The 23085-nt window shown below is 47.3% G+C and overlaps 1 protein-coding gene across 1 annotated transcript in view; it reads left to right on the top strand.

The window, feature by feature from the left end:
• Nucleotides 1-1561: 1561 nt before the first annotated feature.
• Nucleotides 1562-23085, top strand: part of PFAS (phosphoribosylformylglycinamidine synthase) — a 38197-nt gene continuing 16673 nt past the window's right edge. Inside the window, exons 1-19 of the mRNA XM_060256196.1 lie at nucleotides 1562-1723; nucleotides 2499-2634; nucleotides 3455-3560; nucleotides 5413-5599; nucleotides 6678-6783; nucleotides 8140-8280; nucleotides 8645-8769; nucleotides 10366-10494; nucleotides 11921-12052; nucleotides 12968-13096; nucleotides 14422-14495; nucleotides 15068-15224; nucleotides 16545-16606; nucleotides 17063-17224; nucleotides 19016-19141; nucleotides 19346-19477; nucleotides 19618-19848; nucleotides 20773-20953; nucleotides 22645-22728. Coding sequence (XP_060112179.1) covers nucleotides 1585-1723; nucleotides 2499-2634; nucleotides 3455-3560; nucleotides 5413-5599; nucleotides 6678-6783; nucleotides 8140-8280; nucleotides 8645-8769; nucleotides 10366-10494; nucleotides 11921-12052; nucleotides 12968-13096; nucleotides 14422-14495; nucleotides 15068-15224; nucleotides 16545-16606; nucleotides 17063-17224; nucleotides 19016-19141; nucleotides 19346-19477; nucleotides 19618-19848; nucleotides 20773-20953; nucleotides 22645-22728 — 2539 coding nt within the window. The 5' untranslated portion in view covers nucleotides 1562-1584. The remainder of the gene's footprint in view (nucleotides 1724-2498; nucleotides 2635-3454; nucleotides 3561-5412; nucleotides 5600-6677; nucleotides 6784-8139; nucleotides 8281-8644; nucleotides 8770-10365; nucleotides 10495-11920; nucleotides 12053-12967; nucleotides 13097-14421; nucleotides 14496-15067; nucleotides 15225-16544; nucleotides 16607-17062; nucleotides 17225-19015; nucleotides 19142-19345; nucleotides 19478-19617; nucleotides 19849-20772; nucleotides 20954-22644; nucleotides 22729-23085) is intronic.

The raw sequence follows: 23085 nt of genomic DNA, 5'->3' as shown, positions 1-23085 counted from the left end.
GCTAGGAGACATTAGGGGTGGAGCCAAGATCAAGGCCGTGACAAACATAATTGAACTCCAAAGGGAGTTCTGGCCATCACATTTAAAGGGACAGCACACCTTTTCAATGCCTTCCTTCCATAGGAAATCATGAAGGATAGGGGCACCTTCTTTTGGGGCTCATAGAATTGGACCCCCTGGTCCAATCTTTTTGAAACTTGGTGGGTATTTTGGGGAGAGGCACTAGATGCTGTGCTGAAAATTTGGTGCCTCTACCTTAGAAAACAGGGCCCCCGCAGAGCCCCAGATACCCGTGGATCAATTCTCCGTGATTTTCTTTGGGAATAAATCTCCATAGGGAATAATAGAGTTCCCAGCAGACATTTCTCCCCCTCCCCCGCTTTCTGACGACCCTGAAGCGGGGGGAGGGCCTGCATTCCAGGGGATCCCCTGCCCCCACCTGGGGATTGGCAACCCTAAGGATGTGGGGCCTGCTAGAATTCCAAACCTGGTTCCACCTCTAAGCCTCGTGCCCTGAGCAATGATCCCTCTGGGCTATAATAATAATAAATTTTAATTTATACCCCGCCCTCCCCGCTGAAGCAGGCTCAGGGCGGCTCACAAGACATAGGACTTCGTACAATGATACAACAATAAAATTCAAAACGGTCGCAGTTAAAAAAAACAATTACACATAAAACAACATTTCAGTTAATAATTTTAAAACCACAATATAACATAATATGGTGCTACAGTCTTGATGTGCGTATAGACATAGTTTTTATGTTGATGCAATGGTTCCACCTTAAAAAGCCAGCTGGAAGAGGACAGTTTTGCAAGCCCCACGGAACTGATTAAGGTAGCTGGTTTCACCATTGGTGTGCTGTTATCGAGAAGGCCCGCTCCCCTGTCGCTTTTAATTTGGCATCCTTTGGCCCAGGGATTTTCAGCAGATTTTGTGAACTAGATCTCAGTACTCTCTGGGGAACATATGGGGAGAGACGGTCCCTAAGGTAGGCAGGTCCTTGGCCATATAGGGCTTTAAAGGTAATAACCAGCACCTTGTAACAAACTCGGTACACAATTGGCAGCCAGTGCAGTTCCCGCAGCCTAGGCTGTATATGTTCCCACCTAGGGAGTCCCATTAACAGCCTGGCTGCCGCGTTCTGCACTAGCTGCAGTTTCCGAGTTCGGCACAGGGACTATGCAGTCTTGTGAGCAAAAATTCTACTTTGTGAGCCACTGGCATTACAGTTGTGAGCCAGCAATTTGGCTGTGGCATAAATCAGTTAGCTCTGGGGCTATCCTTCCTGAGCTAAGACACAAATGTGTGAGCTGGAGGCTAAAAAATTCTGAGCTAGCTCACACTAACTCAGCTTAGAGGGAACACTGGCCCTGAGATTTCTTCTGCGGCATGTTCCTGGCCACGTCTCTCCTGCGGCATCAGGCTCCTCTGTATTTAACTCGGTGCTTTTATTCCTGAGAAAGGGAACTGCTTGCCCCCGGTAGCCTCCGTATTCCTCCTTTTCCAGCAGAAAGGGAGGCTCTTTTCTAAACCTTCACCCTAGACAGCCACCTGCCATTCTCTCCCTCTAGGACTCCGCCATGGTGGTGCTGCATTACTACCAGAGGCCCAGCAAGACAGACAGCGGTCTCGGCAGTCTACTGCGCTCGGCCCGAGCTGCCTTGGGCGATGGCGTCCATGCCGTGCAGCGGGAGTTGTGCTTCAGCGTTAACTGGACAGGTACAAAAGCAGGACTAGAGTGGGTGCCTGATATAAAACAGGGGGAGGCGAGTGTTGGTTTTTGGGCGGGAGAGTGGATTGGCAGTGGGCAGCCTGTCCCTTTCCACATAAGAGAAGCCATGTTGGATCAGGCCAGTGGCCCATCCAGTCCAACACTTTGTGTCATACAGGAACCCAAATCCAGGTGCCATCAGGACCAGAACTCTAGAAGCCCTCACACTGTTGCTCCTCCACGCACCAAGATTATAGAGCATCGCTGCCCCAGACATAGAATCATGGAGTTGGAAGGGACCCCCAGGGTCATCTAGTCCAACCCCCTGCACAGTGCAGGAACTTCACAAATACCCCCCACGCATTCCCAATGACCCCTTCTCCATGCCTAGAAGATGGCAGAAAGACTTCAGGATCCCTGACTCAAATGGCCTGGAGAAAAATTCCTTTCTGACCCGAAAGTGGCAATCAGCATTTCCCTGGGTGTGTAAGAAAAGGCCACGAGAACTAAGCATGGATGCAGCCCTTCCTGCCCATTTTCTCACAGAACATATTGTTCCATTTATACCTTGAGCTTAATAGCCACTGATAGACCTCTGCTCCATATGTTTATCCAGTCCCCTCTTGAAGCTATCTACGCCTGTAGCTGCCATCCTTTCATGCAGGAGGAAATTCCACTCGTTCATTACTCTTTGGGTGAAGAAGTACTTTATGGGGATGTTGGGTCATTTGGCTGTTGGCTTATGGGCCACCATGGCATCATTTCTCTCTGTTTCGCCATCAGGGGAAGGGCTTCCAGACTCCAGTGCGACAGAGTTACTGCAGTGGATCTTTGGGTGCCCCTTTGAAGATGGGGATATTGCCACCAAGACCTTCCTCAGCCCATCCCCTTCAGATCTGCTGATAGAAATTGGACCCCGGTAAGTCAAGATGCTAAAAGAACCCGGCACTGTCTTTCGCAGGTTTTGGAATTCTGACATGCATGGGGTGTGTGTGTGAACATGTGAAGCTGCCTTATTCTGAATCAGACCCTTGGTCCGTCGAAGTCAGTATTGTCTACTCAGTATTGTCTACAAAGCCAGTATTTTGTGTGTGTGTGTAGTCAACCACACAGTTGTCAGAGAGTGAGGTTGTGCATGCCTTTCCGCTGTGACGCTTCAACGTTTTAGGCTGAAGCTCTGTTCCACAGCATGCATTTTGAAATGGACATATTGTCTTGCAAATATTTTCTTGCATGCTGCTTGCTTGCTTTCGTGCAGAGAAGATTCTAATGCTGGCGGCAGCAGCTGCTGCCAGAGCAACTATTTAAAAATCTGCACAGCCAATCATCTCTCTGTTGGCCAATCAGAAGCCTTGCTGGGCAAAAGCCTCCTTTGGTCCTGCCCAATGTCCAAAAACACTTGACATGAGGAAAGGTGTGCCACTGGTTGCCATGGCTTCCACGTACACTGTGATGGAGGGTCCCCCGGTTTATTATATCTGTCGCATTTTTACCCTGTTGTCCCTTCAAGACGCTCAGGATGACAGAGGTGATTCCCTCTTCCTCCTGTTTATCTCATAACAATATCATGAGGTAGGTTGGCTGAGACAGCATGACTTGACCAAGTTGAGCTTTGTAGCTCTGACCACTGTTGTTGTGTTACCTGTGTCTTATAGTGGAAAGGTTTGAGAGTGCCTGTACACAAGAGAGAGTTCAAAATTGCATTTACGTGCGGTGTTGTGGATTTTTTATAACTGCAGGTTGAACTTCTCCACGGCAGCTTCCACGAATGCGGTCTCAGTGTGTCGGGCAGCTGGACTGGAAATGGTTGACAGGATTGAGTGTTCTCGTCGCTACCTCATCAAGGTGAGAGTCAGTCTACTTTCCCCACAAATTTTCTTTGGCTGGAGTTTCTGCTGCGTTCCTGAGGACTGGAAGGTAGCAAATGTCACCCCCATCTTTAAAAAGGGTTCCAGAGGAGATCTGGGAAATTACAGGCCAGTCAGTCTAACTTCAATACCGGGAAAGTTGGTAGAAACCATTATCAAGGACAGAATGAGTAGGCACATTGATGAACACGGGTTATTGAGGAAGACTCAGCATGGGTTCTGCAAGGGAAGATCTTGCCTCACTAACCTGTTACATTTCTTTGAGGGGGTGAACAAACATGTGGACAAAGGGGACCCGATAGATGTTGTTTACCTTGACTTCCAGAAAGCTTTTGATAAAGTTCCTCATCAAAGACTCCTTAGTAAGCTCGAGAGTCATGGAATAAAAGGACAGGTCCTCTTGTGGATCAAAAACTGGCTAATTAATAGGAAGCAGAGAGAGAGTATAAATGGGCAGTCCTTGCAGTGGAGGACGGTAAGCAGTGGGGTGCTGCAGGGCTCAGTACTGGGTCCCATGCTCTTTAACTTGTTCATAAATGATTTGGAGTTGGGAATGAGCAGTGAAGTGGCCAAGTTTGCAGATGACACTAAATTGTTCAGGGTGGTGAGAACCAGAGAGGATTGTGAGGCACTCCAAAGGGATCTGTTGAGGCTGGGTGAGTGGGCGTCAACGTGGCAGATGAGGTTCAGTGTGGCTAAGTGCAAAGTAATGCACATTGGGGCCAAAAATCCCAGCTACAAATACAAGTTGATGGGGTGTGAACTGGCAGAGACTGACCAAGAGAGAGATCTTGGGGTCATGGTGGATAACTCACTGAAAATGACAGTGTGCGATTGTAATAAAAAAGGCCAATGCCATGCTGGGAATTATTAGGAAGGGAATTGAAAACAAATCAGCCAGTATCATAATGCCCCTGTATAAATCGATGGTGCGGTCTCATTTGGAATGCTGTGTACAATTCTGGTCACCGCACCTCAAAAAGGATATTATAGCATTGGAAAAAGTCCAGAAAAGGGCAACTAGAATGATTAAAGGGTTGGAACAATTTCCCTATGAAGAAAGGTTGAAACGCTTGGGGCTCTTTAGCTTGGAGAAACATCGACTGCGAGGTGACATGATAGAGGTTTACAAGATTATGCATGGGATGGAGAAAGTAGAGAAAGAAGTACTTTTCTCCCTTTCTCACAATACAAGAACTTGTGGGCATTCTATGAAATTGCTGAGCAGTCGGGATAAAAGGAAGTACTTCTTCACCCAAAGGGTGATTGACATGTGGAATTCACTGCCACAGGAGGTGGTGGCGGCTACAAGCATAGCCAGCTTCAAGAGGGGGTTAGATAAAAATATGGAACAGAGGTCCATCAGTGGCTATTAGCCACAGTGTGTGTGTATATATATATATATATTTTTGGGCCACTGTGTCGCACAGAGTGTTGGACTGGATGGGCCATTGGCCTGATCCAGCGTGGCTTCTCTTATGTTCTTATGTGTCACAGAGTGTTGGACTGGATGGGCCATTGGCCTGATCCAACATGGCTTCTCATGTTCTTTCCGCTCGCTCTCTCTGGCTTGTTTCTTAAATGCTGACGTTGGATTTGCTCGCTCCTCCCTCCCTTCCCTTGAAGCCATGGTGACCTCTGAGGTCTGACCCGTACTGGGGGCCTGGGGGATATTCAGAGCTGGCTGAATGAAGCCTACCTTTTGACTCCTAGTATTCCAAGGAGGTCTCCCATCCAAGTACTTGCCAGAGTACTTCGCTTCCAAGATCTGATGAGATTGTGTTTGCCTGGAATTTCCAAGTCAGGACAGATTTGCTTTTGTCTTTCAGTGTGACCAGCGCCCCTCGTTGTCTCAGGAGGCCTGCCTTGTAGCTTCCCTGCATGACCGGATGACTGAACAGCGCTACCTGGAGCCCATTACTAGCTTTGCCGTAGCCGTCCGCCCTGAACCGGTGTTCCATGTGGATATTCTAGGAGAAGGGAGAGCCGCATTGGTGAAGGCCAACAACCAACTGGGTATGTGCCTGCCTGACCACTACAGTCATTTTTGGAGGCCCTGTTTCAGGTGCTTTCTGAGGTGAGGCAGGCGGTAACTAGGACAAGGCCTCCTTGGTCATGGCACCGAGGCGCTGGAACTTTCCCCCCAGGGGGATTCCTCTGCCCCCTTCAGTCTGCCAGTGAGTGAAGCCTTTTTTGTTTTGTTGGAGTCCCCTGTAAGGGCAGAAAGGCGGGATATGAATTTTGTAAATGAGCGAATAAACATGAGACGCCAAGAACGAGCTGGTTAGAGGTGGCCAGGGCTATAAGTTTGTGCAGAGCTCTTTTTCTAGCAGGAGTTCCTCTGCATATTAGGCCAACCCCTCCTGATGTAGCCAGTCTCCAAGAGCTTAGAGGGCTCTAAGTACGGGGCCTATTGCAAGCTCCAGGAGGATTGGCTACAGCAGGGGTGTGTGGCCTAATATGCTAGAAAAGGAGCCCTGATGTTTGTGGCATGAGCACTTGGTGGGTATCACGGTTGGTTAGATAAATTAAGACATGACAGTGAGAGGGGAATCCCACCACCACTATCTGAGCCAAACTACGGAGTCTGCAGAGACTTGGGCTGAACCATTTCAGATGGAAAATGAGGGAACTGTATGATCGGAACATTTAAGGGCACGGGGCTGCTTAGAGGCTGAAGTAGGAGAGTCCTAGCAAGAGCTGCGTCATGGGATTCTGCTAATCCTGTGTTTGGCTCCTGGTCATTCAGAGGAGGCATGCAGAGCCAAATTGGAACATTCCTCCTAACTATGAGGTGGGTACAACCTTAATAAAGAGCTTCTCAGGCTCTGGCCGCTGCTTTGGGGAGTCGAAAAGCCCCGTGTAGGGAGGGAGGAGCTCTCTCAAGGCCTTAAAGAGTTGGACAGGGTTGGGCTGGCTCTGTATTTGCCAGCCTCATGTAGAGAGGAAAGCTACCCTGAAGGCAGAACTCTCTTTTGCCTTGATTCTAATATACTTTGCGACTCAACGGACCTAGAAGAGAAAGGAAAGGGGGGGTATACCAAAGAGCAAAGGTAACTGCATCAGTTACACAACGCACTCCTCTGTCTTGCAGGGCTGGCCTTTGATTCCTGGGATTTGGACTTCTACACAAACCTTTTCCAGAAGCTTGGCAGGAATCCCACCAGTGTGGAGTGCTTTGACCTTGCCCAGTCAAACAGGTATGCTGCTTTGCTATCCTTCCGATTTATTTATTGACTTCCTCCCCCTTACCCCTCAATAGGAACCAAAGTAGCTGACATTCTTTCCTCTCCATTTAATCCTCACAATGATCTTATGAGGTAGGTTCGGCTCAGAGTGTGTGACTGGCCCAGGGTCACCCAGCAAGCTTCCGTGGCTGAGTGGGGGTTCGAACCGGGGTTTCCCAGATTCTCGTCCGTTGCTCACCTGGATGGCCAAGGCTGGCCTGATCTTGTCGGATCTTGGAAGCTAAGCAGGGTCAGCCTTGGTCAATATTTGGATGGGAGACCACCAAGGAATACCAGGGTCACTATACAGGGGCAGGCAATGGCAAACCACTTCTGTTCACTTCTTGCGTTGGAAACCCTATGGGTTCACCATGAGTCACTGCACACCCACACAAAGTTCAACGCTTAGAAACTAGTTGCATTTATTTAGCATATTTCCAGAGACCTTCTCCATATACCTCACCAAGTAAAGGCAACACAAGAAAATCAGAAATATGTGAGAATGGTCAATAATAAAACAAGACAAAAGGTTTGCTTGTGAAGATCACATTTTACTTCTTTGATTGCTGATTTCCCCACAAGTCTGAAAAAAGCAAATCACAATGAGATACCCAGCAATTTGGAGGTCTGATATAAAACAATAAGGTGAAATCTGAAAAACAATACAAGCTGCAAAATAGACAACCAAATAGAAGCAGAATAAAAACTATCCCAAGGCAGGTTACTTTAAAAATGACCAGATGTTGAAGACTGAACTCCCTTAGGAATAAATATAGATAGAGTCGCATTCCAAGAGTCCTTAATGCTAATCGGGTGTGAGACCTGAAAGCTGAGGGAAACTTCCATCTACCTCAGGGGTCCCAAGTCTTTGAATTTTCATGCACCTTTTGGAATTCCAACACAAGGTGGTGGGCACAGCCATGAAATCACAGACGCAAAATGGCTGCCACTGAAGGCGGAAAATAGCTGACACAAAATGGCTGCCGCTGAAGGCGGAAAATAGCTGACACAAAATGGCTGCTGCTGAAGGTGGAAAACAGCTGGCACAAAATGGGACTGTGGCTTACCTTCAATCACACAGAGTGAAGATCCTTGAACTGTGGTGGCACACATTTTTAAAAATCTGTACAGCCCATCAAATCTCCAGTGGCCCAACAGAAGCCTCGCTAGGCTAAAGCTGCCCCAACCCTGCACACTTTCTAAAAGTGTTTGGTCGGTTCCAGGAGAGGTTTTGATGAACACCACCATGGGGATCCCTGGTCTGCTACTTCCATGGGAGCCCTGAGTAGCTCATATTTGTCTCTCATTTCCCTTTTGAATTCTCCGCAGTGAACACAGCCGGCACTGGTTCTTCAAAGGCCGCCTCAAGGTGGATGGTCAGGAAGTCAAAGAGTCCCTCTTTGAGTCCATCATGAAAACCCAGGAGCGTAGCAACCCCAACAACGTCATCAAGTTCTGTGATAACAGCAGGTGGGTTTTCTCCCCAGTGAGCTGAAGATGGGCATGCCCTGTGCCTAGTTTCCATCATGGAGACTTACCAGGGTTGCTATGGCGATTCATAAGGCTTCCTGCCCTTCTAATAGGAGGGGCCGTGGCTCAGTGGTAACAGTATTTGCTTGGTCTGCCTAAGGTCCCAGGTTCAGCCTTTGACATCTCTAATTGAAAAGGGTCGGGTGATGTGAAAGATCTGAGCTCCCAGAGAGATGCTGCCAGTCTGAGCAGGCAATACTGACCTTGATGGACCAATGGTCAGATTCGCATATTTGGAGCCGTGTGGCTTCTTGGAGTATATGGCTGGAGTATATATTCACTGTGTGACTTTCCCCTCCTTCAGCGCAATCGAGGGCAAGGAGATTCTTTCGCTGTGGCCCAGAGACCCATCACGCGCTAGCCCCTTTGAGAAACGGACTTCCACTCGGCATGTCATTTTCACAGCAGAGACCCACAACTTCCCTACCGGTGAGTGAAACGGAAAAGATTGTGTCTTCTAGGCCTCAGGCAGCAAACTGACTTAGGATCCACACGATGCACTAAAAAGCCACTCCCCCAAGACACACGTCTTGGGGGAGTGGCTTTTTAGTGCATCGTGTGGATCCTAAGTCAGTTTGCTGCCTGAGGCCTAGAAGCCATTCTCCCTCTCAGGATAGAACGGGCCCCATTGGCCTGATATGATATAAAGTACCTCCTTTTGTCTTTTTATATCCTTGACATTGCGGGCAAAATGGGCATTCTCCCTTGCCTCTCAGATGGTGGACAGGTGATCTGTAATCCATGTAATTGTGTTCTGTTCTACAGGGGAGAAAAGTTCTGGACTAATAGGATTTTGATCACTACAAACAGTCAGTGAAGGAGCAGACCTGAATCCAGGGGTGTCAAACTCATGAGGGCCGGATCTGACGTAAATGTGACCTTGCCGGGCCAGGCCATGTTGAGCTGGGCCATGTGTGCACCTATTTTAAGTTTAGGTAGCAGATATATAAACTTTATAAAGGACACAAACACAAAGATTTTTTTTAAAAGCTTAAAATTGAACATGCTTAAAACATTAACACTCATTGGTCTTAAAGGAGCTTTCTTTGTATTTCTCCTATGGGATCCAGGAAACTGGGCAAGGATACTCTGGCTCTTTTCTTCCTTCCCAAGGGGACCAGGAGGGGGAGGAGCCTCAGCCAATAGAAGGAAGAGAGGCTTGCCTCAGTAGCGCCGCTGTGTGATTGAGAAAGCCTGGCAAAGCAGGTTCTGCCTCCCCCCACCTTCCTTCCCAAGGGAGTATCCTCAGCCAATGGAGAAAATAGAGGCTTTGCTCTGTAGCTCCTGTGCGATTGAGCGAGTCTTGCAAAGCAAGTTATTATGCAGAAAGAAGCAAGAGAGAGAGAGAAGAGAGCAGATGACAGCCAGTTGCTCGGGGGCCTGATTTGGCCCCCCAAGCCGCATGTTTGACACTCCTGCCCTAATCCTTCTCTGAAATATTTTGGTTACCCTTCTCAAGGCCTGATCTGCACCCAAAGTGGTGGAGTGTCAAGAGTGGTAAAATGGATTGCACCGCTTTACACATCGTGGGGTGGGTCACTCCTTGGAATGTTCGCCTCAGAATTTCCTTGCAAACAGAAGGCTAGCCTTGCGGGGGAACAGCTGATTACTTTTCTGGTTTGAGGAGCTCATAATGTAAGGAAGTGCCCCAAAGTGGGATCCTTCACATGCAGTGTTTTGATTTATTTGGAACAGGGCCCTCTGTCTGCCCACCAAAGGGCGCTCAAGGCAGCTGAAGGGGCACAGTCCACTCTGCCACTCCGGCGTTCTGCTCTTTGTCCTCCCACAATTGTTAACCAGGCAGTGATGAGCAATCTGCATTTCTGCGAGTCCCTCGTGAGTGAGCAGCTTCACCGTTTAAAAGCTACCTCTTGAATGCCTGCAGCTGCTCAGATGAGGAGTCCTGACAGAAAATCTGAGCATAGATGAAATGGTGTCAACCCGTTAAAAGAAATCTTAGTGCAAACCTGTCTTTTAAATCTCAGCGCAAACCCGGCTTTACCTTTTTAAAATTTCTCCTTGCAGGGGTTGCTCCCTTCAGCGGGGCGACCACCGGGACCGGCGGGCGAATCCGGGACGTCCAGTGCGCAGGCCGTGGGGCCCATGTCATTGCGGGCACGGCTGGATACAGCTTTGGCAATCTCAACATTCCAGGTTAGGGGCCGTGCGTTGGGCCCAATGAAGAACATGGGCTGGAAGGATGTTTCAAATTCTCAGTTACTTGGGGACTTCTTGAGACCATCTCTTTCCCTGTTTATTTAGGATCTCTGTAGCGCAGCTTTCCCTAATAAGCGTACCTTTCACCTTTCCCTAATAAGACTCAGCATCCCGGTGTGGAGCCGTGTTGATCTGAAGTAGCAGAACAAAGTTAGTGGCACCTTTTAGTCCAATGGTGTTTGATTCAAGGTGCGAACTTTCGTGTGCATCTACACACGATACATAGAAGTGGAAGTTAACAGTTCATGTATAGAGACATTCCTCTACGTAGGATTAACACTAGAGTCTCAGTTGATTACTCTGAACTTTTAAGAAGAATACTTTTGCACTTCTGTCTCCTCAGGGCAGCTCACAACTTGTAAAATAACAATAAAAACCAATAATATAAAACAATAAAAAATATAAAAATAGTTAAACAATTTAAACAATCAAATTATTATCTGCTACAATTATTGCTACACTGTTTCTCCCCCCCCCCCCCCAAATAATTAAACTCAAACAAATGGTGACCTGGTGACCATATAAACCTAACTTGTTATTGCTGTTTTGGCCTTTGCTTATGTTAAAACATTTTCATTCAGTTGTATGCTAATTTGGTGTTTACCTATGTAGAGGCATATATATATATATATGAACCGTTAACGTTCATTTCAGTGTATCTGAGGAAGTGTGCATGCATACGAAAGCTTATACCTTGAATAAAACTTTGTTGGTCTTAAAGGTGCCACTGTAGTCAAACTTGGTTCTAAGACTCAGCATCTATTTTCATATTTGCTACGCCCCTCCTATTTTCTGACAGGGATATAAGGAATTGAGGTCTCCATTCTGTATTATATCTGTTGAAGGGAGCTTTGACTCTCGGAAACAGACTTGTTGATCTGCAAGGTATGACTGGACCCAAATTGAGCTGTACTTCCAAACTGTGGCCCAAAGCTGATAGTCCCACATTTGTATGTTTAAGGAGAAAACCAGATTCTACTACTAAATATGTTTTTTTTATTATTTCTGGAGGGACGTGTGTGCAGAATTCAGCTCCCACTATCTCCTGTTTATAAGTCATGCTCAGCTTTCCTGAGGTGTACTGGCTCCCTTTCCTCCCCCTTATGGACTAGGAACTTTTTAAAATTGAAAACCGAGATTTCTCAAGATCCCCAGTTCTGGCCTAGATAGGTATCCAAACCCACAGCTTGTATCCCATCTGGATCGCACACAGTCTTGGCCATGTCACGTTGTTTGAGGCTGAGTAGAAACACAGAGATGAGGCATTCATTCCTGGGTCCCAGACAGAAGGTATATCTTGGAGTTTTGGTCTTCTGGTGGAACTCCATCCTGTGATATTTTTTTCCCCCATTCTTGGCTGCAGGATACTCCTTACCATGGGAGGATTCATCCCTGCCATACCCAGGCAACTTTGCTCGGCCTGTAGAAGTGGCCATTGGAGCCAGTGACGGTGCTTCAGATTACGGAAACAAATTTGGGGAACCTGTGCTGGCAGGTGAGAATGTGTCATTTGGTTAACAGGTTTGTGGTTCAATGGTAAAACATCTGCTTTGCCTTCCAAAATGCGAAGTTCAGTCCCTAGCTTCACTGGTTAAAAGGACCAAGTAGTGAGACCACCACTTATGGCCCTGGAGAGCAGCTGCCAGTCCAAGTAGACAATACTGAACTCGAGAGGCAAACATTCAGCAAGATTCCGTAGAAGAGAGCTTCATATGATAATGGTCCCAAGACCTCTGTTTAAGATGCTGGAAAGCAGCTGCCAGTCAGAGTAGACAATACTAATCTTGATAGACCAAGGGCCTGACTCCAGAGAAGTCTCCCAGGGAAGCAGTAGATCAGGGATCCCCATGGTAGTGTCTGTTATCACCTCTCCTAGTTGGGCTGTTTGGCCATTGGAGATTTGATTGACCATACAGATAGTTTTAAAAATGCTGCCAACACACCACAAGGATTTTCACTGTGTGTGATTGACGGTAAACCACAGCCCCATTTTGTGGCTGGCTCCACCCTCAGCAGCAGCCATTTTGTGGGAGCTGTTTTCCACCTTCAGCGCAGCCATTTGTTGTATTAATGATTTTCCGTCTTCATCAGCGGCCATTTTGTGTCAGCTATTTTTTGCCTTCAGCAGCAGCCATTTTGTCTCAGTTGTTTTGTGACTGTGGCCATCACCTTCTGTCAGTATTCTGAAAGGTGGCTGCAAACTCAAAGACTTGAAGACTCCTGAGGTAGATGGAAGTTTTCCTTCAGCATGTAATGTTGGTCCCAAGACTCAGTTGCTGTTTTTTTCCACTTTGAAAAATTGGAAATCATGAACAACAGTTGTGGCAGCATGGAGACTAAAGGCAGAATGGCGGGAGATGTTGAGGAGTGAAAGATGCTGGCACCATTAATGCAATATTCTTCCACGTAGGCTTCGCACGCTCATTTGGGCAGTGTCTGGTGGATGGTGAGCGATATGAGTGGATCAAGCCCATCATGTTCAGCGGGGGCATCGGGGCCATAGAGGACGTGCATGTGCGCAAAGAAATCCCACAGCCTGGTAAAGGATTCTTACAACTATTGTTTTGCCTGTATCTCAGAGGCCTGGGGGTGAATGAGAATTGTTGATACTAGACAAAGAGAAGGGTGTTGTCCTATGCCCCCTTATGTGGGAGGGGGACTTACTTTGGCATAAGCCGGTACAGGATTGTGCTGTAAAACTAATACGCAGGTATAGAATCATAGAGTTGGAAGGGACCTCTAGGGTCATCTAGTCCAACTCCCTGCACAATGCAGGAAACTCACAAACACTTCCCCCTAAAAACGGAGGTGTCTTTAAAACCAATGCAATGACACCCAGAGGGAAATTTTATGCAGTGTGCTGTCTTTTTGTTTTTCAATAATCAGAATTTTATGCTGAGAAATGCCGTGATGTTTGTGAACATTTGTTTTTATTGATCATGCATCCAGATGGCATGTCGAAGGCATCTAATGTGACATAATGGCTTTATGGATACATTTTAGGTCTATAACAATGAATCGCATAGACCAGTCAATTACTCTTTGGCTGCGATCACACAAACACAATAATGCACTTTCAACCCACTTTTCAACTGGATTTTGCCAGTTCATACAGTAGAAATCCAGTTGTAAAGTGCATTGAAAATGGATTGAAAGTGCATTGTTTTAGTAAGTGTGGTCACAGCCTTTGAGTGTCTAAGAAGGTGTCCTCTCCTGATTATTTAGGCAGCAAACCATTTTTAAAAATTACTATTTTTAAAAAAATACTTATTAAAACTGTGGCTTGGGTGGCTCTATTTTAAACTATTCCTCTTTCGTCTCATACATGCGGGAAGAGGCATCTCCCCTGTTTTTTTGAGAGAGGAATACTTCTTTGGAACACTTTGTTCCACTAGAAAGGAGCGTTTTCCTAGGCAGATAGCGTTGACTATGAAACAGACGTGTTGCCTAAAACCAAAGTACCATTTTTATTTTAACTTATATTTTTTACTTCTGTGCCTCTTTGTGCATGCAATCGATTGTATAACTGATGAACATAAACACCATTAATTGAAAGAGTCTGTTTTGCATGCAATACCAGTCATAGTTTTGCTTAGCTTTTAAGTCTGCTTTGCTGGGGATGGGAAAAGACCTGTACAAGCTTCTAAAGACCTCGTCCGCATTGATGGAACTATTTTCCCCTTCCCTCAGCTTCAGTGAGCATGTACATGTACCTCGAAGCTTGTGTTAGGAGCCATAAGGGCTACAAACTTGGTTTGTTTTTTAAAAAGGGAAATGGTGAGTCTCCAGATGCCAAATTTGGTGTCCAGTACTGGATTTCACATTGTATGATTAGTCTTAGATAGTATTTTATTGAATCTCCAGGTATGAATGTTGTGAAGGTTGGAGGCCCCGTCTATCGAATCGGTGTTGGGGGAGGAGCAGCTTCCTCCATCCAGGTAAGGTGGGGGATGCCCTCCATTTGTTTCTTGAGGTGAAAATGGTATGGCCTCTTTCTACATCCTGTGGCAGGGATCCCTAGTGTGGTGCCTGTGCTGCTTCTGCTAACATCTTTCCTGGTGCCTGCCAAGTGTTTTTAGAAAATGGCTTGGGCCTCATGGGGCTTTTGGCCAACATGGCTTCTGGTTGGCCACTGGAGATTGTGTTGTCTGTGCTGATTGTTTTAAAAATGTTGCTTTGATAGCAGCTGCCTCCACAGCACAAGGATCTGCATTGTGGCAGCCATTTTGTGACTGGCTGCACCTCCTGAGGCAGCCATTTTATGACTGGTTGCACCTCCTGAGGCAGCCATTTTGTGGCTGCGCTCACCATGCTGTATCAGAATTTCAAAGGTGCTCAGAAAGGTTGGGGATCCTTGTCCTGTGGTAAAAGCTCTGTTTGCTTCTGGGCAGGAAGCAGAAATCTGCCTGTTTCTTGGGCTTTTCCTTTCTCTCTCCTGGTCTATCGTTGACAAAGCTCTGGTATCTCACTTCAAAGTTCTTCCCACTGGCTTGTGTTTCTTGTCTGACAGGTGCAGGGCGATAATGCCAGCGAGCTGGATTTTGGAGCTGTGCAGCGTGGAGATGCTGAGATGGAACAGAAGATGAACCGGGTGCTGCGCGGTTGTGTGGAGAGTGGGGAGGACAATCCCATCTGCAGCTTGCATGACCAGGGTGCTGGAGGCAATGGTGAGAACCTGGAAGAGGTGTTGAGGCTGCAGAAGAATATTAATATGACTATACCTGGATTAGTTCTGCCTTTCCTTCATTAAGCCCAGGGTGATTTCTAAGATTAGGATGAAGGAGTCTACCAGACTCATGGGCATCTTTGTGATTGAGTGGTACCCAGATTTCCACAGTCTGTCTGCCATGCAAGCCACTGTATTGTACTGTTCTCTTCTTGGTGTCTCAGGAGCTCAGTTACAGCTGCTGTCCAGAGAGCTCCCATTGGAGGGTTGGGTGGCAGCCATCTTGGTTTTTCAGGGAATTGCTTTCTAATGGCACCAGTGTGGTGAAGGAAAACTCACAGGGGAGCAAAGAGCAGCCATTTTAGTGCTACAGACATGCTGGGGCCCAGAATTTGGCACAGTTGGTAGAGGTTTAGGTAGTTATGCTCAAAGGCCCAGCTTCAAATTTCCCACTGAAGAATGAATCATACAGAGATACTTTTCTCTCAGCATAGTAGACCTGGAGAGGGAGATAACATGAAGTAAAAATGATATGCAATGCTTTGCACACGTATGTAGGAAACATTTACAATAACTAGCAGCAGTAGCTCATAGTTCAATGTTCTTGTCTAATGTTCTCTCAGTGATCCCTCTTTCCTACTCTGTGTTTTAATTTGTTTTTTTATGTTTTTGTTTATGTATGTTAGCTTGGTTTTAAGTGTTCTAATGATGTCTTTTTATTTACTTTTAATGGTTTTTGAATTTTAAGGCCTGTTTTTATTATGTATGTTTTTAATCAGCTGTCTTGGTGGCCCTGATGTTGGCAGAAAGATGGAATATAAATTATGTTGTTAAGATATGTGAGAGTCAAGTTCAAGTCTCCACTCTGCCGTGGAAGCTTGCTGGGTGACCTTGGGCCAGTCACATAATCTCAGCCTAATTTACCTCACAGAGTTATTGTGAGAATAAAATGAAGGGGAAGAGAATTATGTAAACCACTTTGAGTCCCAGTTGGAGAGAAAGGTGGAGTATGAATGAAGTTGAGCGAGTACATGAATGAGTGAGTGAATTTGTGGTTTCATTACCTAGAATCTGTGGTGACCTGAGGTGTTGGCTGTATTCCTTGGCCCTCAGGAGAGGGCCAGGAAACAAAATGGCTGCCATTATCTCCCTCTCCTCATCTCAATGGGGGCATATTAGGAAATGATTTTGTCTACTTTGATGGGTAAGAATTAAAAAAAAAATGGTTGGAGGAGAAAGATAACAGCATAGTGGGGTAATACCAAAGTTCTATTCCCCAGTGATTTAGGGAGCTGACAAATTATTCTTCCTCTCTGCTTAGGAAATGTGCTGAAAGAACTGAGTGAGCCAGCCGGGGCCACTATCTACGCAAGCCGCTTCCAGGTCCGTATCGCATTCTCTCCGTACAACTTGTAGATTCATCTGTCTTTTGACACACATCCCCCCCCACCGGTGATTCAGTCTTTTGTTCTGCACCCTACGTTCTTTCTGGCTGACACAGGACTAGAAGCAATTGCTTGAAAACCAAAGGCAGAAAGCCAGAGAAATTACAAATAATAAACTATCTTTTCCAGTGTTTCCCCCCTAGTATTAGTGCTAAACTCTGTATGTCACATAAGAGAAGCCATGTTGGATCAGGCCAATGGCCCTTCCAGTCCAACACTCTGTATCACACAGTGGCCAAAATAAATAAATATACACACAGATACACAGAGAGACACACACAGACAGAGAGACTCACATACACACGCACACACTGTGCCTAATGGCCACTGATGGACCTCTGCTGCCTGTTAATGCTCCAGAGCTCAATCTCATTTCTCTCACTTCCTTATCCAGCTGGGAGACCCCACACTGAGTGTCCTGGAGATCTGGGGGGCTGAATACCAAGAATCCAACGCCCTCCTGCTCCGCCCTCGTGATGCGACTTTCCTGCGCCAATTGGCCCGCCGTGAGAGGTGCCCTGTCGACTTCGTAGGCCAGATTGTGGGTGATGAACGGGTAAGGTGCTGCCTGGTCACCAGGGCCGGGAATTATCAAACGTGTGGAGTCAGGAATGGATCAGTGACAGAAGCAAGCAAAATTCAAGACAGAAACTGTCCTGATGTGGTCAGGGCTATCTAGGAAGTGGAGGGAAGGAGGGATGGTATGGCCTGATCTTGGAAACTAAGCAGGGTCAGTACTTGGATGGGTGGCCACCAAGGAAGACTCCGCAGAGGAAGGCAATGGGAAACCACCTCTGCTTGGAAACCTCTTGCTGGGGTTGCCATAAGTTGGTTGCCACCAATCTGTGAAATTGCTCTTGTGTTCCGGAATTGCTGGGATGTATATTTATTTTTTTGGGGGGGGAGGAAACGCAGTGTTCTCTCACAGAGGTACAGAAAGAAAGGAGTCCAGGAGCACCTTTAAGACCAACGAAGTTTTATTCAGAATGGAAGCTTTTGCAAGCATGCAGACTTCATCAGACAACGGAATGGAGTACAGTGAGCAGAGCTACATATAGCTGGTGGGCAGCGGTTAAGAATGCAAAGTGGCACAAAGTTAGAATCCAGTGGAAAAAATAGCGAAATTAACAAATTGAAGGAACATTTGGTCTGGATAGCATTTGCACGGGATACCAATAAAGCAGTTATGTGTCAGAACGGGAGAAGGATGGTGAGAGCGTCATAAGGCAACAAATGCAGTCTGTTAATTGCTCAGTTGCTCTGCAAGTCTGGGTAAAACTGAGAGGTACAGGAAGGAGAGAAAAGCTGTGAAACATTTTCCAGACAAGCTAGGCAGATTAGAGGTTTCCATAGCTATGCAGTTCACCTTCGAAGGAGGAATAGAAAGCCAGAGTGTTAACAAATGTTTGAAGGGTCTTTGATGACCGGTTTGGGGTCCATTGATGACCAAATTTTTAATAGTATAATGAATGCCTAAACTATAGATTGAGTGGTGTGGATGGCAGGATGGATACATGGATAAATATTTATTTATTTACATCCCTCCCTTCTCCCCGGTGGGGACCGAACAGCTTTCACTGTTCTGTACGCCATTTGCTCCCTCACAACAACCCCACGAGGTAGGTTAGGCTGAGAGTGCCTGACTAGCCCAGGGTCACCCAGCAAGCTTTAGTGGCAGCATGGGGATTCAAACCCGGGTTCCCCAGATCCCGGCCCGACTCCGTAACCACCACTGCATCACGCTAGCTCTCGATTTAAGAGTCGTATCTTGCTTGGTCAGTGAGGGTCTTTCAGTTCATGAGACTTTGTGGGAGTGGCTCAGTCTAGAATGCTGGGAAGGGGTGGGCAGGAATCCAGTGGGACGGGGGTGACTCATGGGATGTGGGGGGAGGAATTAATTGGGAAGGCAACAGAGTTCAGGAAGGAGATGCCAAGTCTATGTCTGTCTTCAATAATAACAACTCTCGATTTCATCAGGATTAGTGTTTATTGCAAGACAGGATAGTACCACTGGCAAGGCCAGCGGCGAAATTAAGGCAGTTCACAGGTGGGTGAATATATATAGAAACAATTAACCGTTACATGCGCGCCTAACTTTCTGGCGCGAGATAAGTTCAAAATACTAAATTGCTACAAGGCAGACATTCTCACACTGCAGTAGTCTTTAGCAGAACACTCTGACAGATAGCGGCAACCATGACGGGCAGACAGTGTTGGAGGGCCGAAATATTTTCGTTTTTCAGCTAAGCATAGCGGGTGTTTTAGAACAGGACAGTAAAACGGCAAGGGGTCTTGACGGGAAGCTGTCGGCTGAAGTGGTTCCTCTCTGGGGGCGGGCCCTTGACAGATCGTGCTGGTGGATGACACAAAGGTTCCGGCAAGCGACGCAGAGCTGAAGGAGGGGCAAACGGGAGGAAGGCCCACCCCTGTGAACCTGAAGCTGGAATGGGTTCTGGGGAAGATGCCGCGCAAGGTAACCGATCGCCCACCCATCCCAAGGAAGTCCAGGGTTGCTATTCTGAGACAGGCCACGGCAAACCACCTCTGAACATTTCTGGCCTTGAAAACTCTCCAGGGTTGCCGTAAGCCTGCCGCGACCTGATAATACTTCGCTCCACCAACATTCCAGCTTAGTTTGTAATAATGCATTGAATCTTGTAAAATCCCTTCCCTCCAGGAATTCCTTTTGAAACGGGTGAAACGAGCCCTTCGGCCCCTGGATCTGCCCCGTAACCTAAACGTGGTCGATGCCCTCCAGCGAGTCCTGAGGCTACCTTCTGTGGCTAGTAAACGTTACCTGACCAATAAGGTACCTGGGAAACTTGTTGTTTTTAGAACAGGCTTTACAGATGTGCGTCTCTGGGTTCTTTCTCATAAACAGCTGGCGGGTTCTGCTGGTTGGAACTTTCCCCAGTCTAGGTATTTCTACTCTCTCCCCTCCTGGCACAGGTCGATCGGTCGGTGACGGGGCTGGTGGCTCAGCAGCAGTGCGTGGGTCCCCTGCACACCCCTCTGGCGGACGTCGCAGTGGTGGCGCTCTCGCCTTTTGAGATAGTGGGAGGAGCCACGGCTCTGGGGGAGCAGCCGATCAAGGGGCTCATTGATCCAGCCGCCGGCGCTCGACTTGCTGTAGCAGAAGCCCTCACTAATCTGGTCTTCGCCCGCGTCACTGACCTGAAGGTAAAGCTCCCACCCCAATCCTGTGTTTCCATTTCTCTTGCAGAGCTGGCTGTTTCCACTCTCAGAAGAGTTTTCAAATGCCTTTCTCCTTTTTTATACGATCTGATGCTTGTAAGCTAAGAGTGGGTGTACTTTTGGCCTAGCAGGAAAACTCTGCGGTAGGATCCCAGTATTCCTTAGAATAGCGGTTCTAAGCTATTTAGAGCCAGTTTGGTGTAGTGGTTAAGTGTGCGGGCTCTTACCTGGGAGAACCGGGTTTGATTCCCCACTCCTCCACTTACAGCTGCTGAAATGGCCGAGGGTCAGCCATAGCTCTTGTAGGAGTTGTCCTTGAAAGGGCAGCTGCTGTAAAATGCTCTCTCAGCCTCACCTACCTCACAGGGTGTCTGTTGTGGGGGGGGAGGTAAAGGAGATTGTGACCGCTCTGAGATTCAGAGTATAGGGTGGGATATAAATCCAATATCTTCTTCTTCACCCGCTGTATCTAAAAGCTGTATCCTTCCTTTGACCTCTGTCCTCAAATTGTTTCTCAGAAGATGCAGTTTCTAATTTTCCTTTGTTTAATGCACCTCGTGTCAATGTAATCTGTAATGCATTTTAGGTTTTTCTGTAGAAAAAGCCCAGCAGGAGCTCATTTGCATAGTAGGCCACACCCCCTTCTGTCACACAGGGCTTTTTGTAGGAAAAAGCCCAGCCAAACTTATTTGCATATTAGGCCACACCCCCTGATGCCACCATTGTGCCACACAAGGCTTTCTGTAGAAAAAGCCTAGCAGGAACTCATTTGCATAATAAGCCACACCCCCTGACACCAAACCAGTGGAACTGTGTTCCTGAGCATTCCTGCTTTAAAAAAACCCAAAAAACACACCCCTGGTTGCATTCCTTTTGGTCCTCCCTGAGCGAATCTTTGTTTCCTTGCAGGACGTGAAGTGCAGCGGGAACTGGATGTGGGCAGCCAAACTCCCAGGAGAGGGGGCAGCCTTGGCCGAGGCCTGCCAGGCAATGTGCGCCGTGATGGGGGAACTGGGCGTGGCTGTGGACGGAGGCAAGGACTCACTCAGCATGGCGGCTCGGGTTGGCACGGAAACCGTCAAAGCCCCTGGTAAGAAGGGAACAGGGTTGTCCTGGTGTCTCCCAATGGTTCCGATTTGCCACCTTATGGCAGGAAACCTCCAAGTAATTGTGGCTTTTGCCAGCTTATGGTGGGTGGAAACAGGGTGGGCACAACCATCCTGGAGAGAAAAATTAAAAAAGAAAAAGAAAACCGTGTCTCCTTCAGGAAGTTCTTACCATAGAGATCCTGGCGATTCCTAGAGCTACCCAGAAGTGACAAGGGTAACTCTAGGAATAATCAGAATGTTCTGTAAGTACATCAGGCCTTATTTTTATTTTGTCTCCCAGGGTGCTGCTCCCCTACCCAAAACCCTCTTGTAGTTGCTAGGCAGTGCTTGGCAACTCTAAGTACATCCGGAAGTTGCTCTCTTTTAAGTTGGAAGCACGGCTGTTTGTCTGAGGCTTATTCAGGCTATATTTTTTAAAAATTGTATCCTCATTTCTAGTCCATTGGCTTTTGTTTGGGAGTTACAGTTTTAAAGCAGCCTTTGTGACCACTTTGAGTTAACAGGAATAGCTGCCTAAAACGTTAATTTATATCCCACTTTTCTCCCAATGGGACAAAGCAGCTTACAACAGTCTCCCCTTTTTCTGTTGCTTCTGAACAAATGACCCTGTGAGGTAGGTTGGACTGAGAACACAGCGTCTATGGCAGAGTTGGGGTTCGAACCTGGGTTTCCCAACGCTCTAAACGTAACACAACACAGGCTCTTTGAAAATAAGTTGTAAATAAAGGCCCCATTTGTGTGGGGGGAGGGGGATGGAATCAGAGACTTACAAATCTCAGAGCAACAATTAAAAGTACTGAAAGCATTTTGGGGGAAACCCATGAAGGTTTGGGATCTGGTTTTGTACAGTCTCCAGGGAAATGGATTCCCCAGTTGTGTCTTCGTTGATTGGGCAAAAAAGGAGATCCTGACCAAAGCCCAGGACATCCAGCAACCTGGTGCTTTCGTATTGTTGTGTTTAATGGACCAGGCAAGAACACAGTTCCCAATGGCTTGGTGTCAGGAGTGTGGCCTGATATGCAAATGAACTCCTGCTCGTCTTCTCCCACAAAAAAAGCCCTGCGTGAAACAATGGTGATGTCAGGAGATGTGGCCTAATATGCAAATAAGTTCCTGCTGGGCTTTTTCTGCCAACAAAGCCCTTCCACAGACAGACAGTGCCTGCTTTCCGAGGAGGGACAGATGAACACCTCCTAGGTCACTGACATCGCTTAACTTCATTGGTGTTGCGTTGTGTGCTGTCGGGTCTCTCCTGACTTAATGCCAACCCTATGAATGAATGACCTCTGAAGCACCCTATCATTAACGGCCTTGCTAGCTGAGGGCCGTGGCTTCCTTGCTTTAGCCCTGGGCCTTTTTTTTTGAGCAGGAACGCACAGGAACGCAGCTCCGGCTGGCTTGGCATCAGGAGGTGTGGCCTAATATGCAAATGAGTTTCTGCTGGCCTTTTCCCACACAAAAAACCCGTGTGTGAAACTGTGGTGACATCAGGGAGAGTGGCCTAACGTGCAAATGAGTTCCTGCGGCACTTTTTCTACCAAAAAAGCACTGATTGAGCCTATCCATCTCATGTCGGGTTTTCCTCTTTTCCCGCCGCCTTCAGCTCTTCCAAGCGTTATTGTCCTTTCCAGCAAACACCCCTCTGCAGTCCCCTTGTCCTCTCTTCCCACAGGGACCCTGGTAATTTCGGCTTATGCCGTCTGCCCAGATATCAGATCCACCATCACACCCGATCTTAAATGTCCAGAAGGCAAAGGTAAGGTTGGGAGCTTCATCAAATGTACTGTCCCTGTTTGTGTGTTTTAAGAAAACCCACGTTAAATGTAAAAAAAGGGTTTGCTAAAAGCATTTAATGAGAAAACGGATGGGATTCTGGTTTAGCCGGGCCCAGGAGGAAGTGGCGTAGGGTGGGTGTGCCGTGTGGTCGCATTTCTGGTTGCTGGTGGCAACGGAGAACTGCCTCTGGAGAAGCAGGAGATGAGGCTTCTGTGAAATGGAAAAGGGGGAGCCATCTTTCTCTCTCCCACTCCCAGGCCATCAGCAAATGACTTATGTAAGCCAGTTTGGGCAAAGAAGCCAGTGAGTCTGTTTGGGAGGTAATGACTTGGAGAGG

This window comes from Heteronotia binoei, chromosome 15 (assembly GCF_032191835.1).
Source record: "Heteronotia binoei isolate CCM8104 ecotype False Entrance Well chromosome 15, APGP_CSIRO_Hbin_v1, whole genome shotgun sequence".
NCBI lineage: Eukaryota > Metazoa > Chordata > Lepidosauria > Squamata > Gekkonidae > Heteronotia > Heteronotia binoei.
This window is presented reverse-complemented; position numbering and strand designations above follow the sequence as displayed.